Consider the following 15149-nt stretch of genomic DNA (forward strand, 5'->3'; position numbering starts at 1 on the left):
CATTTAGGCATGTGCATAAGTCTATTCCTAATCACCAGAGAACTCAAATTCTTGAATAATGTCAAGGAAACATTTAAATTCTGATTAAATCAAATCCTACCTAAGTCAATTGGGATTTAAGCATTCGACTAAAAAGGAGGCGTGGGATCAGGGTCACAGAGCATATAATATTATTGCATGTGTGTGACTGTGTAATGGAAGAACACAATGGTGCTGAAGGATAGTTGTAAGAATATAAGCTCTGAATTTCTTGACGCTTGCATGATCATTTGACCATGATATTAACATTATTTCTGCATAGAATATGAGATGGGTGTGATTAACATGATCCTGTGTTTGAATTTGGTTTTGCATAATGTATAAGTTAAATGTTATGCAGATCAGCTTGGATTATTGTAACAGTCTCGTCTGGTCTTTATCAAGTCAATCAACCTTCTCCGACTCCATTTCTCTCTGATTTCTTCAACCCTTCCTACTTCATCTTTCCCACTCTTCCTTCCTTTTCTTTCATTCTGCTTTTTTATTAAATAGTCTCCTTATCTGACCAAGAACAATTTTCTTCATCTTAACCCCCTTTGAAATTCATCTCCTTGACATCCCTCCTTCATTTTTTTGTTATTCATTCTTTTCCTCAACTGAATGGGTGTCTGAGGTTTTGTCTCATATTTAGCATACACATTGCAGGCTCATTAATGTATGTCTTTATCTGTTTCTTTTTGTGAAGTGCCAGGTAATATAAAGCATATACACACATTTTGTCATAGTAACAATATTTCTCCTAATTAGCACATTTCTCTAGAATGAGCAACCTTGTGACTGAAATTACTATCAAAGAGAGTCATATAGCACTGATTCTAGCAACTTAGGTAACTGGCTATATCTGACTGGCTCAGTGTATGACCCTGACATTCAACACCCAAATGAGCTAATGAGCAATGATTGTCTGAGTTTCCAGAGAGCTTTCTCTCACTAGCGTTCAGCTGCCTTTCAGCATCATGAAAGAGGCAGGGGAACATCACTGGTTAGAAGATAGACAGCAGATAGAACAGTGGGAAAAAAAGAGAGAAAGAAAAAAAAAAGAAAACATCTTGCTATATAGTGTTCATGAATCTCTCTCTTTTGTCCATTTCACTGTCAGCACTACAATTAGCATGTGATGTGTTCTGAAATGGTCATTCTCTGTCATGTTCTTGCAGCTGTACATACTGCCAAACAGCTTATGGTTTTGCATTTTCTATCTATTCAGGAGCAGTCAGTACTGGCTTATATGGCAAAGTCGTCCGCAGGGATTAATACTCTTCCTATTTTGTATGGTGAACAAATATTCTGTTTTTACTAAACCTCTCCCAAAAATGACTGACTGTATATTTAACCCCATAGTCCCTAAAAAAGTTAGGAAATTATTTTAGGGCCATATGTCAATGATCTGCCCTGCAACTCCCACAGACAGCAGTGAGTTAAAGCTCTAGGTCTCCTTTTGGCCCTAAGATAAATACTCATGGCACCATGGTATCAGGTGTATCTTTTAATCTTCTAACTATCAGGCAATTCCAAAGTTCATAATTACAGAGATACAAAATCTATCTAATAAAATTTAGGACTTTTTCCTGAGATTGGGAATATCTGTGGGTGTGTTTGATTTTCTTTCTGCTTCAAGTAGTCTCTCGCTATGTCTAGACTACATTCCTCTGTCAGCAGAGGGATATAAATGAGGCACTTCAAAAGTGCAAATGAAGCGGGGATTTAAATATCCAGTGTTTCATTTGCATAATTGCTTCATGGCACTTTTTCAAAAAAGCACCATTTTGAAAGTAAAACCATTTTGAAAAGTCTAGACATGGTTCTTTCAAAAACGGCAGGTTTTTTCGAAAGATCCTGTAAACCTAATTTTTTGAGGATTGCAGGATCTTTTGAAAAAGGGTTTTATTTTTGATCGATCCCTGTCTAAATGGATGTTTTTCCATTATGCAAATGAAGCACGAGAAATTTAAATCCTGGCTTCATTTGCAATTTCGAAGTGTCTAATTTACATCCCTTTTTCAAGAAAGGGATGTAGTTTAGACATAGCCTTCATGAAACTTTGGCAAAGGCTTCCCCCTTTTTCCATATTCACCATTTCTATGATCAGCCTAGAACATCTATTACATCATAAAGTATCTAGAATCCATTTCCAATTGCTTAGCCTATGGTTGAAAAATTGGTAGTCAAAACAATAGTCTACCTAATAGGACAGAGTGTATATTACAAAAGGGTGAAATATCTGTAGTGAAATTATATGATGTGAATATAACCAGAAATTTAAGTAATACTTATTGTGAAAAAGTGCTGTTTTTGTACCAGGTGAATAGTAAGGTTCCTACTTTGGGGGCCTTTTTGTTTCAGTTCCTAGGAAAAATGTATATATAGCATGGTGGGAAGAAAGGAAGGAACTGAACATATCAAATGCAAGTTGAAAATTAAAGTGCTATCATTCTTCTTCTTGATGACATTCTAGATGAAAGAATTAGTATGCAAAAATGTTAAACTGCAGCTCTTTCCCAAACTTAGGGATATCTCCAAATCAAGAGTTTTTCAGATAAGAATTCTTTATATGCTCTCTTTATAAGCATTAAAGCAAATATAGATTGTAGAAATATTCACAAACTTTATTATCCAAACATATATACTTTCACTTCCTCCACTACTTCTTCCTATGCAGAAATGTTTTATGTCAATTTACTTTTCCACCTGGGCTCACCAAAAGAGAGAAGTGCATTAAGCAGATGGTTGTCAAGAACTGCATGCTGTGCATTTGAGCATAAATGTAATAGCTTTAGCATTCATAGAGTGCTCTTGCATTAAAATTAGAGCAAAAATAGGTTATTAAAAAGTCTGTATTCTATTTTTAATACCTTATATTTGACATTTCCCAGGAACTACAGTTCAAGATGTAATGAAGAGCTCATTAGTAGAAAGTAAAGACTAAACAAAAACAAACACCTGGTGATAGAAAAAGCTCTTGACCTTAAACTGGTTGTGTAAAATTCTATAGGCCTACTTACTTACAGTGAAGAAAACCCTCTTTTTGATGAAGGAGTAAAATGTAAAATGTTAGTTTTACAGTGATAAATAAAGACAAGAAAATCTACTTTATGCCAAGGTTGGTAATAAGTCTAATGGAAAAATAACAAATGTAAACTTTTACTGAATGAAAGTAAGGTTTTTCAATGAAAGCTCAGTTTCTTAGATATAACATTATTAATGCCTCAGTATCTCTGGCAATGTATCATCCATGGTGTTTATTTTTAATAGTTTCTGCAACAGAATTGAAAATGTGACTGGTTCCTTAAAGCCTGTGATACAAAGTTAACTGTCTGCTGAGTTCTGCAGACTTAGTAAAAAAATATCAACTAAGTCTTCCAAAATAGTCTTCAGGTGCTCATTTCTGACAACAACCATAATTTGTACAATAGTTAATTAGAGAAATGTATACAGAGTATATGATATATCCCCACAGCGTGGAAATGTCAGAAAACAAAGGGTAAAAGGAGGAGTTATTTACTACTCTTTGCTGACCGCAATTTTCTTGCAGCCTTATTAAAAACTAAAAACATAATCTACTTGACTTGTTAGCATGAAGGGAAGTTTACTCAATATTGGTATTATTGTTTAAGTGGTCAGACTGAAAAATCAGCAAGACATTAGTGGATATGATTCATACCAATGGCTTAAAATCTTTTAACAGCAAATTTAAGATTCTGAATAGCACAGCAAAATCCACTCAAGTTATAAGGGTCAAACCTGTGGTGTACAGAAGTTATAGAAAGGAAAGGTAACATCAGCCTGATTGGCCATTACATCCACAGTTTGTGGTTTTTCCTTGATAAGGATTATTTCATGCTTGTTAATAACTAGTCTAGCTGGGAAATGCTCAGAAGCCAGTCAATTTTGCATCTACTGATAGCAGCAGGTTTCAGATATTTCAATACCTATACATTCTTTATGTAGATAGGCGCATTAGTACATGCAATTAGTAGAAAATAACTATTGATTGATGTGAATGACAGAGCTCCCTGACTGTTTTACAATCTGTGTTGATGAAAACAAAACAGCATGTGAAGACTCAGAAAGGAGGTTGTTTGTATTTCTGTAATGCTAGTATAGTTACTTACAACCGGGCCAGGTGGGCCTTGTGGGCCTTCTCCTCCTTTCAGACCAGCTGGACCCTAAAAAACGAGAGAAGCATGTTGTTCCATTTTATTTTGCAACATATTTAAGATGAAGGATTTTAAAAGCAAGAAGATATTCTAGAATAAATTACCAACGGTGAATGGATAACCATTGGAATTTAACCCTCACAGATGGTGCATTTCCTATTGCATTCATTTTCAGAGCACAGTGGGATGTGCTTCCTGTAACAGACGGTTTAACTCATTGTTCCCCAGGATACTCTATAAGCACTCTATCCACAGTCATCAATGCTGCTGTTTATACCTGAGCTCCTGGAAGGCCTCTTTCTCCTGGGAAACCACGGAGACCCGCTGGTCCATCTTTTCCAGATATACCTTGAGGGCCTGGGTCACCCTGTGAAAATGCAGAGGTTTCAAAAACTGCATGTTAGTTACTAATCAGCAAGGTCACAATTTAATCATGGAAGAAACAGAAGTCGTGGAACTTGGGAGTTCCAACAACCTTTGTGACTTCAGCCTGTGGCAGTTAAGAGCTGCAGAGTCCGCCATTGTGAACTGCATGATGCCCCTGAGCCTCTGGTGCTCACCAGCGCTCCAAGCTGCTGCAAGAGGTGGGGATACCCCATAGGTCCCAAACCCCATGGGCAGCAGACAACCACTGAGCAACCAGCTGCCATGGGCACTAGAGCTGTGGGTGGCAGTAGTACCCAGTTGCCCACAACTGCTGCAAGTGATGAGGGACCCTGGAGTGTGAACTCTTAACCTATGGTGAGGGCCCCTAGAGTTCCTAGCTGTTGCACAGCTGCCCCATTGCAACCACTGTGAGGACCTGAAGATCCTCACTTTGCCACAGATATTTTTAGTAAAATCAAGAGCAGGTCAAAACTTCCATGAATTTTCTTCATTGCCGTGATCTGTCCATGAATTTTACTAAAAATAACGGTGACAAATTCTTAGCTTGACTAATTATCATACATATAATGAAGCAGCAGGCTCTAGTTACAATCAGTGACCAAAAAAAACCTATTTATCTGTCCATCTGTGCAGCTATTCAAGTATTTTATGTCCTTCATCACTATAAAATGTGACAGCATAGGATTACAGACAATTTTAAATAATAATATACGTTAGTTATGGTATCTGAAAAGTTATTACAATTATCCTAGTTTCTTTAAAGAGACATTCATGGAGGAAGTTATAGCTCTCTTATCTACAATGAATAATTGAATAAAATTCTATACTATAACTGAAATTCTACTATGTGGCCAGTGCCACACTCAGAGGTACATCCCTGTATTCCAGTGCAGAGCTCCAACTTGACCTGAGCAGACAAGTTGTGTATGTACAAACTTCCACATTAAAAAAGGAGGATCTATGAAAACTCCTGGTCTTAAATAAATTAATAGCTCATCCTGAAATGAATAGCAAAATTACCAGGTTGCAAGTGAGGCCCGTATGCCCTTGGCAAGCTGCTAAAGAGACTCTCACTTGGGAAAAAATGTGTCTGTCCCTATTTTATGCTATAATTTCTATAGGTATGAACAGTATCTGCTTGTAAGCATTTATTCCATCTATCTCCATGTGACACCTTCCTTCCAAAAGCCATGTTATACCTTAGCTCCTTCTTTTCCTGCAGAGCCTGGGAGACCTTGTTCACCTGGCGGGCCTGGAGGACCAGGGTGACCTCTTTCACCAATTGGGCCAGTCTCACCAGTAGGACCCTAAGAACAAAAGAAAAACCTCAGTTCCCTTAAACAATGTATTTGGTTGGCTTTTGGGGGCAACCTCTGCCCCACATTTTGTTAACTGTCCTCCCACCATGAGCTGAAAAAGATGGAGGAAGCAGCTGGTTAGATCCTCTGAAACCTCCCATGGAGAGAATGCAATACAGAGACCTGATCCACTGGATTTTTTGCACTTGTGTATTTAAGTGGTGATGAGTTACAATGCTGTATTCTTGACAAGTGCTTTTGAGAAGAATGGAAGTTTACTAGACAACAGCAAACTGGTGTTTTGATGCTATTGGAGCTTGTGACGGGGCGGACAGGCCCCGCACTGATGAGCAGAGGATAGCCCAGGCCCAGCTGGCAAAGAAAGCCCCGCCCCTCCAACCCTGCTGGGCATGCTCCCAACAGCGGCCGGGTATAAAGGCAGAAGGAGCCCGGCAGTCAAGGGGGCCCCAGGGCGAAGGAGGAGACCAGGCTGGGCCAGTGTTCTTGCAGCCGCTGGGACCAGAGTCGCGGCCCGTGCCGGACCCTGACACGGAGGAAGCAGCCGCCGACCCAGGGCGGCAGGAGCGCGCCCGCAACCCCGACAGGTCCTGCCTGAGAGGCGAAGAGGCCCGGGGGGAACCAGGGTGTGGTAGGAAGCAGCCCAGGGCAAAGGATACAAAGTTTGGCTCGGCGTGTATCGGCCGGATCCCCCGCCGAGCTGGCAGGAGCCATAGACCCTGCCTAAAGGGCCCTGGGCTGGGACCCGGTGGAGAGGGAGGGCCCGGGTCCCCCTACCACCCATTTGCCCTTCCCTGGATAAGCAAACCCCGGGCCAGGGGAGGCTTCTCAGAGCGGCTAGGCCTCTAGTATCGTATATGCCCTGATAGAGGGGCCTGGACTTTTACGTTGGGACTTTGGGGGTACTGTACAGGCCCGGTAGGAGGGGGCCAAGCCCCTTGACAGGGGCGTACCCCCTGACAGAGCTCTATTCCAAATTATAATGAGAGACAGAGAGAATCTCTGTAAATCAGTGTTGATTCAAAGGAAAGGGTGAGAGTAGTGAATAATATTTTTCATAAGAGCTTTATAATTCTAATAGCTAACTATTTTAATTACCATTTTAATTGAGTCACAAAGTCACTTTGGAGTATTAGATAATACTACATATGGTACATTTTATGCCACAAAAAATGTTTTATCTGTTAATCTGGGTTGTAATAGTGGATGCTAACACTTAAGCAAATGTGGAAATGGAAACAAAATGCCAGCAGTAGCAGTTCTGGCAATAACAGTAGGTCCAGGAAATATGTGTTTATGAAAATATTGATTGAATAGATATCTTTAAAATTAAACAAAGGAGCAAAAATCACACACAATAAAACACATTCCGTTTTGATTGACTGAAGTGGTAGAACAGGAGGGAACTGTAGCATCAAATATACTCAGATGCCATCTGTAATTAACTACAGAAGAGGGTATTTTAAAAAGGTCTGTTTCTGAAAGATTGGTTGAAGCTACATTATTTTTTATCTCTAATGGAACTTTCAGCCCTCCTTGTGTTTTTCTAAAAGAATCCTTAAACACAAGTAAGTAAACCCATTTTCTACAGAAATGTTGTGTCTTGGTAATATATGCTATAAAATGAGCTAATATTAGTTCTGGTCAATGAGTAAACAGGGGAATATATTATTCAACAAATGTCACCAGTAGTTGTTAAAAGATATATTCAACAATATCTCTACAGTCAATTACTGTGGAATCTGGTAGAAAATACTATTCTTTTAATGATTAACAAAATTAAGTCTCTGTAATCCACTGGATGCATTTAACATTCTTTCTGGATAATCTTTCTAGAAAGTCTTTCTAGAAAGTCTGGGGCTCTGAACCATGATGGAATTGCTTGTGAGAAGAGATAATGAAACGTTCGTTTTTTGTGTGGTCCAGTCCCTATCCAGTTAGTATGATTTGGTTTTTAGATCTACAGTCTGTTCTGTTAACTTTTTCTCCATATTCAATTTGCTAATCTCCTGTGTGGCTATTAGTATATAAGATAAGTGGTAAATGAAAGAGTTAGTGTCACAAAGAGCACTTTAAATAAAGTAACAATGTAAGTATAATCAAATACGTCCTTGAAGTAAACCTCATTCAAAGCCTATAAAAATAATCAAAATGCTTCAATCTCCCCATCTAAGATAATACAACATAAGGTGTTATTTCGTCATTCTAAAAAAGAATTCAAAGTAAGGACTCCTATTCTTAATTTTCAGCTCCTGGGGAAAACTTATTCTGCACTCGTTGAAATAACTACAGTTGATGAAATACAGTGGAGAATCACGCGCAATGTCTTTGGTTTTTATGGAGTTCAATTCCTGCTTAAATACATTTTTGCTACATTTGCTGTAAGTTTCTGGGTAACACTGGAGTTAACATGTCCATCAGTGTGTTTGATATACTCACAAACAGCAGCTCTTTACTTTAGTCATAAAACAATCTTTAACAGTGTTATCATATAGTTAGATTAATGTTTAAAATGGTCTACCTGCGGTCCAACAACACCACCAGGACCTGGGGGGCCAGTTTTGCCTTGAAAACCCTGTGAAATGAAATATATAATACATAATTATGCATGGCAAGTTGTAGATGAGTAAAACTCAAATATATGCTGAAGAGGTGAGAGAAATTTCATGTTAGGAGTTCATCTTCAAGAATACACACTGAGAGCTCTATTATTCTGGTGTACCTAAATTTGAAATTTTCAAAGCCCTGTCCTTCCCAGTCATTGTTAGCGCTGCTCCTACAGAGCTATCATAAGAAATGCCAGTCACTTTTACACTTATCTTTCCATAAAATGTATTAGGTGATTTTGAATGCATGAGTGATACTTCTGGAACTCAGCTAAAAATACATATAGACACAGATACTATGAACTCATATGGCCAAGAGAGACAAATGTAAAGAAAGGCATGGATGGAAGATTGAGGAGTTTGGGAGAAGGTGATGTGGAAGGAACATAAAATTTAATCGAAAAAAGAAAATAGTGAGAATTTGAAATGAAGAAAATGGAAAGGAAAATATGAAATGAATTTCAGCGGACAGTATTCCAAAAGAATGTCAAAATCTGAGGTTTCTGGTAAGCACCCACAGTCCTCAGTTCAAAGCAAATCAGCAAATTCTCTGGCATCCTCAATTCAAGTTATTGCCTATACAAGGGCTCAATCTTGCTCTTAAGAAGTAGTTCAGCATTGGAGGGAGTGTAGCCTGGCATAGCCTTGGAAGAATGAACTCACTGCTGCACAATATGTAATCTAGCATACCACTCCTGCACACTAGTATATCTCTGCATCCTTCACCCACAATGTGGTGTTCAACCCACATGATCCCTGAAAGGGGTAAGGTGGCTCAGATAGGGCCAGTTAACCTTATAAGTAGCACCTGGGGGAGAGCCCGGCTGGATTTATAAATTACTAATTGCTGATGAAGCCCAGCCGGAAGAGACGTTGGATGAATTTTGCAGCAGAAAAAGGCCATGAGAAGAGTCTGGACTTGGTCTCTGGGCACAGAGAAAAGGGTAGGAGGAAACTTGGGGAAATAAAAAGTGGGTCTGGCCCACGAAAGCTCATCATCTAATAAACCATCTTGTTAGTCTTTAAAGTGCTACATTGTCCTGCATTTTGCTAAAAAGCCCTGAGAGCCTATTCCTGATGGAAGTGGATAAACTGAAGGGAGGAAAGTAGAGTAAGAAGAAAGCCTGAGGAAAGTAGAGTAAGAAGAAATCCTGGGAAAGAGCAGTAGAGGGGTTGAAAGTGTAGACCTTGGCTGTTATTGATAGGGTCCCAGGGCTAAAACAGGTGGGTTCTAGCTCCCCTACGAGAAATTGGGAAAGTGTCACAGGTACCAGGAATCACAGCACCTGAGACAAGTTGGATTTGGCTACACCAGCAGGGAAAGATTAGACAGGTGCATCTACACAGCACAGTTATTTTGAAATAACAATGTGAGCATCTACACAGCAATTCCATTATTTTGAAATAATTTTGAAATAAAAGACAGCTTATTCTGGCTTCTGTAAACCTCATTCCACAAGGAATAACGCTTCTTCCGAAACTGCTGTTTCAAAATAGCGGTAGTGTGGGCACTCCACTGCTGCTATTTTGAAATAGCTCCTCCCTAGGGTCATTCAAAGTAAATACTCCCTAGTGCTTCTTGGGGCTCTAAATCAAGGTACTGCATCCACATTAGGGGAGCCTGCCTCAGACTAATTTCAGGCTTCCCTGTAGTGTAGACGCATTATTTTGAAATAAGATATTTCAGAGTATTTCTTCTGGAATGGCTTATTCCGAAATAAGTGTAGCAGTACCCCTAGTGGCCTAACTGAAGGGCTGTGTGGTGAAGAGAGATCATCCTCATTTCGAGTGAGAGAAAGAGAGGCTATGGAGCAAACAAGCTATACAAGGGAGTTCAAGATCAGATGAGCTGATCCCTAGACCTAGCTCTGAAGAGGTGTTACAGTGGTGAGTGAAGCCCATTATAACCTATCTTCCTTTATCTTCACTGCCTATTTGCATAAAGGTACAATCTGACCTCATATTAGTTATGTGTTTTGTGCCCTATTCAGCATTCCTCACTCAGGTACAATTATCACTGATGTCAAAACGAGTTTTCTCTGTGTCAGGAGACAGAAAGAAGTGTTGAACTGAGTCCATATTCAGTGAAACAGCCTTGAAAACATCTACTGATTCCACTTCTGCAGAAGACAGATGTGTTTCAGAGCATATTTGTCAAGTCTGTTTTTTCTCCTGTGCAATTAGCATATCTGCTCCTACAGTCTGATATAAGAATAAAAATGTAAAGGAGGTTTGTGAAAGTAGCAATGAGCATCAAAGGAGATCATAGAGACAGAGAATACCCAATCAGTTGACAATAAAACCCTTATACTACTCCATCAGGTGTGTGTATATTAGCAAGCAGAGCATACTCTTATAATATTCTTGTGGCATTTCATATGCTATATGAAGCTAAGCACATTGTAACAAATAAAAAAGAAATTCTGGTTCGGTGTGTCAGCTTTTTGTATTTTCCATATTTGTGGAGATGAATCAAGAGTCCTGCTGTAATATCTGTTTAAGCAGTTGATTCATCCTGATGAGCGAAATTATAAATCAATGCTACTAGTTGCTAAAGGAGTAACTGTAAATTATTTAGATCAAAATAATGTTCTTTTATTACATTGCCAATTTTATTTCTTTGGATTTCAGTGGGATGTTAGTTCATAATACAACATGTATAGAGTCTTTCTCAAATGTACATTTATCCTTTGTAGACATACTTTTCCAGTAAGAACACCCAAACAGTTCTTGTGCTGTACAATTTTGTGCACTGTTTGGTCTCAATCACTCTTGGCTCTACTTTTCTAAATTGTTAGCTTTCAAGTTTCCTAGTAGGCTGGCACTAATACTTTTTTCTGCCATCTTACATGGCTCTTAGTGAGGCAAATATTATGTTGTTCCTCAGATGTCTTTTTCCAAGCTGATAACAGAGAATTATGTTGCCTCATTATCTATTGTATACTTAAGGTCAGTTTCATATTTTTAATGTGTAACAACCAGAAATAATTTCACCTTTAACACACAGAGACAAAAATTAAAGTACCTGGCATCCAACCCACTAAGTTTTAATGGGTTTTCGCTTTCTATGAACAAAGTTAGGTACCAACATAAAATTCTCTCTCACTTTTTCCTGCAATTTTTGGTATAAAGCAAGGGAACTGTGCCTTCACTGACATTTTTTAAAAGATCACAGAGAACTAAGTAGGTGTGCGACAGCCTGAAACAGCAGAACCAATGTACTTACAGTCTCACCCCGCTGTCCTGGGTGCCCTGGCAAGCCATCTTTCCCGGGTGGCCCCTGAAATTGCAAGAAAAATAAATCAGAGGTTTCTCATTCATCTTTAGATTGGAAAATAATATGCAATAATCCCTAATAATCTCTGTGATCTTTTTTAGACTTTCAGGACAGCTTTTACTGCTTTGGTGAAAACTTGATACAATTTTAATATTTTACTTTTTTCTGCTGACTGCTTAATTCATGTAAAACTATCTGGATATTGATTGTGTGCGCCCTGGCCAAGCAATGGGGAAGGAAGGGTAATTGCCTCAGGATCCAGCAATTCAAAAGGGCCCAAGATCCTGTCTGCCTCTGCTACTATTGCAGCAGCTGGAGCCATGAGCCTTCGAAATCAGTCAGAGTGCCAGGTAGTGCTAAGGATGGCAGAGGTGGGGGACGCCATATGGTCCAGAGGCACTGAGGGGTTGCTACCCCAGCCCTGCCCCTCTATCCAAGGCCCTGCCCTTTCTGGGAGTGCAGAGTGGGCCCTCCTCCACATTGCCCAGGGGGCCTAGCAATCCTGTCAACCCCATGTGTGTGTATGTGCATGCACGTATGAAATGAATATCTAATATTTCAAAATTCAAAGTCTCTACATAATCCCTGAAAATAGTTTAATAATAAGCTTCTGGAGAGTTACAGCTATGGCACTGTTTAACAAGGGGCAGCATCAGAAAGACCGAAAATTAATTAAGCTAAATTAATTGTGATTAAAAAACATCTCCCGGATGATTTTTCCACCCTTCCTCCCTCTGAGCACAGGCACACTCCAAAGGTAGCACCAGAGGTCTAAACTACACTCCCAAGACCCAGGCACTGACAAAGGGTATGAATTTCCCCTTCCTTCACAATCATGGAACCATATTGCCAAGATTCTGTGGGGTGCAGAGCGGGAAAAGTTGGGACTTCCCAGTTGATATGGAAGCAAGAGACCTCTCGTGGCTCATCTCAGATTCCTGAGGAGCCTCTTGGAACAATTTATCTCATTCCTCTAATAAGAAAATAAAAGTGGAACTCTACTTCTCTGCCTATTCCTTTGGTTTTACCAAACTGATTTATTAATTAAAGGAGAACTACTCACAGGATAAGATTCTACAGAACAAAAGCATGAGACCATGACAAATTGGGCCCTGTGTTTTTGAAAGGCTATAAAAATAATCCTGGCTGATCCGAAATGCATGACCAAACTAAATTTGTATCCGGTTTGTGCAATGTACTCCATTTAGTATTAATCTACCAGGGACAGATCATATAGTTTTATATTAATTTGAGAATTTTCAGGCACAAGGGAAAAGAGAGGAAAAGAGACCTCTAGTGGTGGTCATCTCTGCTGATGAAACTAAGAAATGCGGCTGAAAATCGTCAGACACATCCCCTTCACTTTATAGCCATCCTCTTTATATGCAAAGCATACTAAATTTATCAGGATAGCCTTGCATAAGGAATATCACATACCCTCTAAAGCGTGTTATTTAGACAAAGAAAAAGCTTGGTGCTACACTGACACTTAAACAGAAATAATAATATAGGAAATGCACAGCACTGAAATCAGTGTAACTCCGTATTGATCAGATTACAGGATTATGATTTTGTTTGCCCATTTTAATACTTTCAACTTGTTTTGTTCTTCTATTATCTGTACTGGCCACTTTATATTTTCTTCTTTAAAACTGCTTAAAAATGTCAGGTCCCATTTTTACACTGAACCTTTATGAGCACCTGGTAAATATGCCATTAAAACTGTTAACCAGCTAATTCCAACAGAAGAGAGTGACATCATTCTAAACCCAAGATTCCTTTGATCTGAGAATATCAAAGCCTTTCAACAGATTTTTGACTGCACAGTTGGGTAACTTACTCAAAATAAATTGTCAGGCTCTGGAACAGAAATTAACAGGGAGAGAGAAACTGTGAGTGTCCTCAGTGTAGGTGTAGTTAGGATGAGCTTTGAAGACTAATTATGGGAAGTGATTTCATGTAAATGAGTTTTCTCCACTTCCCACCAGTGCGGCATCCAATTCATTTGTCTTCTGCGCATTCACAGGAACAGAGGTTTTTTAAAAACCTTCCATCCCAATCCGTCTAATATAAGTCTAGGTCTGTTGTAAAAGTTTTGGATCACTAACTTTTCAAGGTAAAATGCAGCCACTTAGTCAAGGTTTCCTTTACTTTTCATAAAAATAAATAAAATTTAAGAAGGACTTAAGAGATCATCCACAACAGCTCCAGAACGAGCTTTGGTTCAGAAATTGCATTTGTAAACAATATAAATGTATGAGGTGGATGGATTTACCCAACAGACTTCAACAGCTATAAATACTCTTACTGACTAATGAATCAATTTACTTTGTAACATATCCTAAATATGTATGTATATCTAACAGTATAGAAAGCCTTTACATATTTATATGGTAACCCTTAGTGTACCACATTTCTCATACATGATAGCTAAAACGTCTCTTTTTCCTTTCTTTTTAAAGTAAACTACTTTTAAAAGAATATTTATATTAGCAAAAGAAAGGGAACTCAGTCCCCCCGCCCCCGTGCATATCATTAAAACTGCAACATTTACAAACAAAACAGACTTATCATTCATTTAGAATAGCTGACTGCTTTGGATTTACGTAACAGGCTTTATAGCAGGGAAACTTAGGGGATGTTTTCCTGCTTGTAATCCTCATGCATTGAGGGAAGGACTTGACTAATTAAAATACAGCCCACCACCTCAGCTGCAAGCTCTAACATGCTTTTTCATACACTGAAATAAAACGTTCTTTAATAATTATGTAAATTTGGCACATACACATTTAAAAAATACTTACAGGAGGTCCCTTTGGTCCAGGGAATCCAACAGGTCCTTGCGGCCCTTGTGGTCCCTAATATGAAGATAGTAAAAAGGCAAACTATTATTCCAGATGCTACAATGTCGGTCTGAAGAGTTTGCTTCAGTTATTAACACAGCCACCATGCATAATAGCAGGACCTGTGAATAAAGTGAGTTACATGTTGCATGTGAATACTGTTAGTAGTTCAAAGTCCCACTACAATACCTATGTGGAACAACCTATGTGGACCAAATTAGGGTCCACTAATTAATAAGAAGTCCTGATTATTTTTCAGTGAAGTTCAGTTCCATTAAGGGATGTGCAATTAATCTTAACCTGACTGCACTGCAGCCTTCTGTTACTCCTGGAAAAAAGCTCATATTGGCCAGTTCTCTCACACAGCCAAGTATTTGGAAATACTGTCAAAATTACTCCTGGGAAATATCTTAATTTCTGTTCCTCTTAAAGAACACAATACTTGCTTGCAAGAAAAATACAGAAGAGCCATGTCTAAAAATATTATATTGTAGGAGTTTTTCTGAAAGTTTTAAAATAATAAA

General features: G+C 38.8%; 1 protein-coding gene and 1 long non-coding RNA gene across 8 annotated transcripts in view; one reads left to right on the forward strand and one right to left on the reverse strand.

The window, feature by feature from the left end:
* Positions 1 to 15149, reverse strand: part of COL11A1 (collagen type XI alpha 1 chain) — a 262532-nt gene that overhangs the window by 91544 nt on the left and 155839 nt on the right. For all 7 annotated transcript variants that reach the window (XM_075936624.2, XM_014571895.4, XM_075936623.2 and 4 more), the window contains 6 exons: positions 14587 to 14640; positions 11732 to 11785; positions 8421 to 8474; positions 5783 to 5890; positions 4474 to 4563; positions 4152 to 4205 (listed from right to left, as the gene is read on the reverse strand). In XM_075936624.2, the coding sequence (XP_075792739.2) occupies positions 4152 to 4205; positions 4474 to 4563; positions 5783 to 5890; positions 8421 to 8474; positions 11732 to 11785; positions 14587 to 14640 (414 nt within the window). The remainder of the gene's footprint in view (positions 1 to 4151; positions 4206 to 4473; positions 4564 to 5782; positions 5891 to 8420; positions 8475 to 11731; positions 11786 to 14586; positions 14641 to 15149) is intronic.
* Positions 4726 to 8217, forward strand: LOC142830591 (uncharacterized). Its single transcript, XR_012905969.2, has 2 exons — positions 4726 to 4937; positions 8149 to 8217. It is a non-coding gene; the product is annotated as an uncharacterized LOC142830591 (long non-coding RNA).

The sequence above is a fragment of the Pelodiscus sinensis genome, chromosome 9 (genome assembly GCF_052426305.1).
Source record: "Pelodiscus sinensis isolate ZL-2025 chromosome 9, ASM5242630v1, whole genome shotgun sequence".
Classification (NCBI taxonomy): Eukaryota; Metazoa; Chordata; order Testudines; family Trionychidae; genus Pelodiscus; species Pelodiscus sinensis.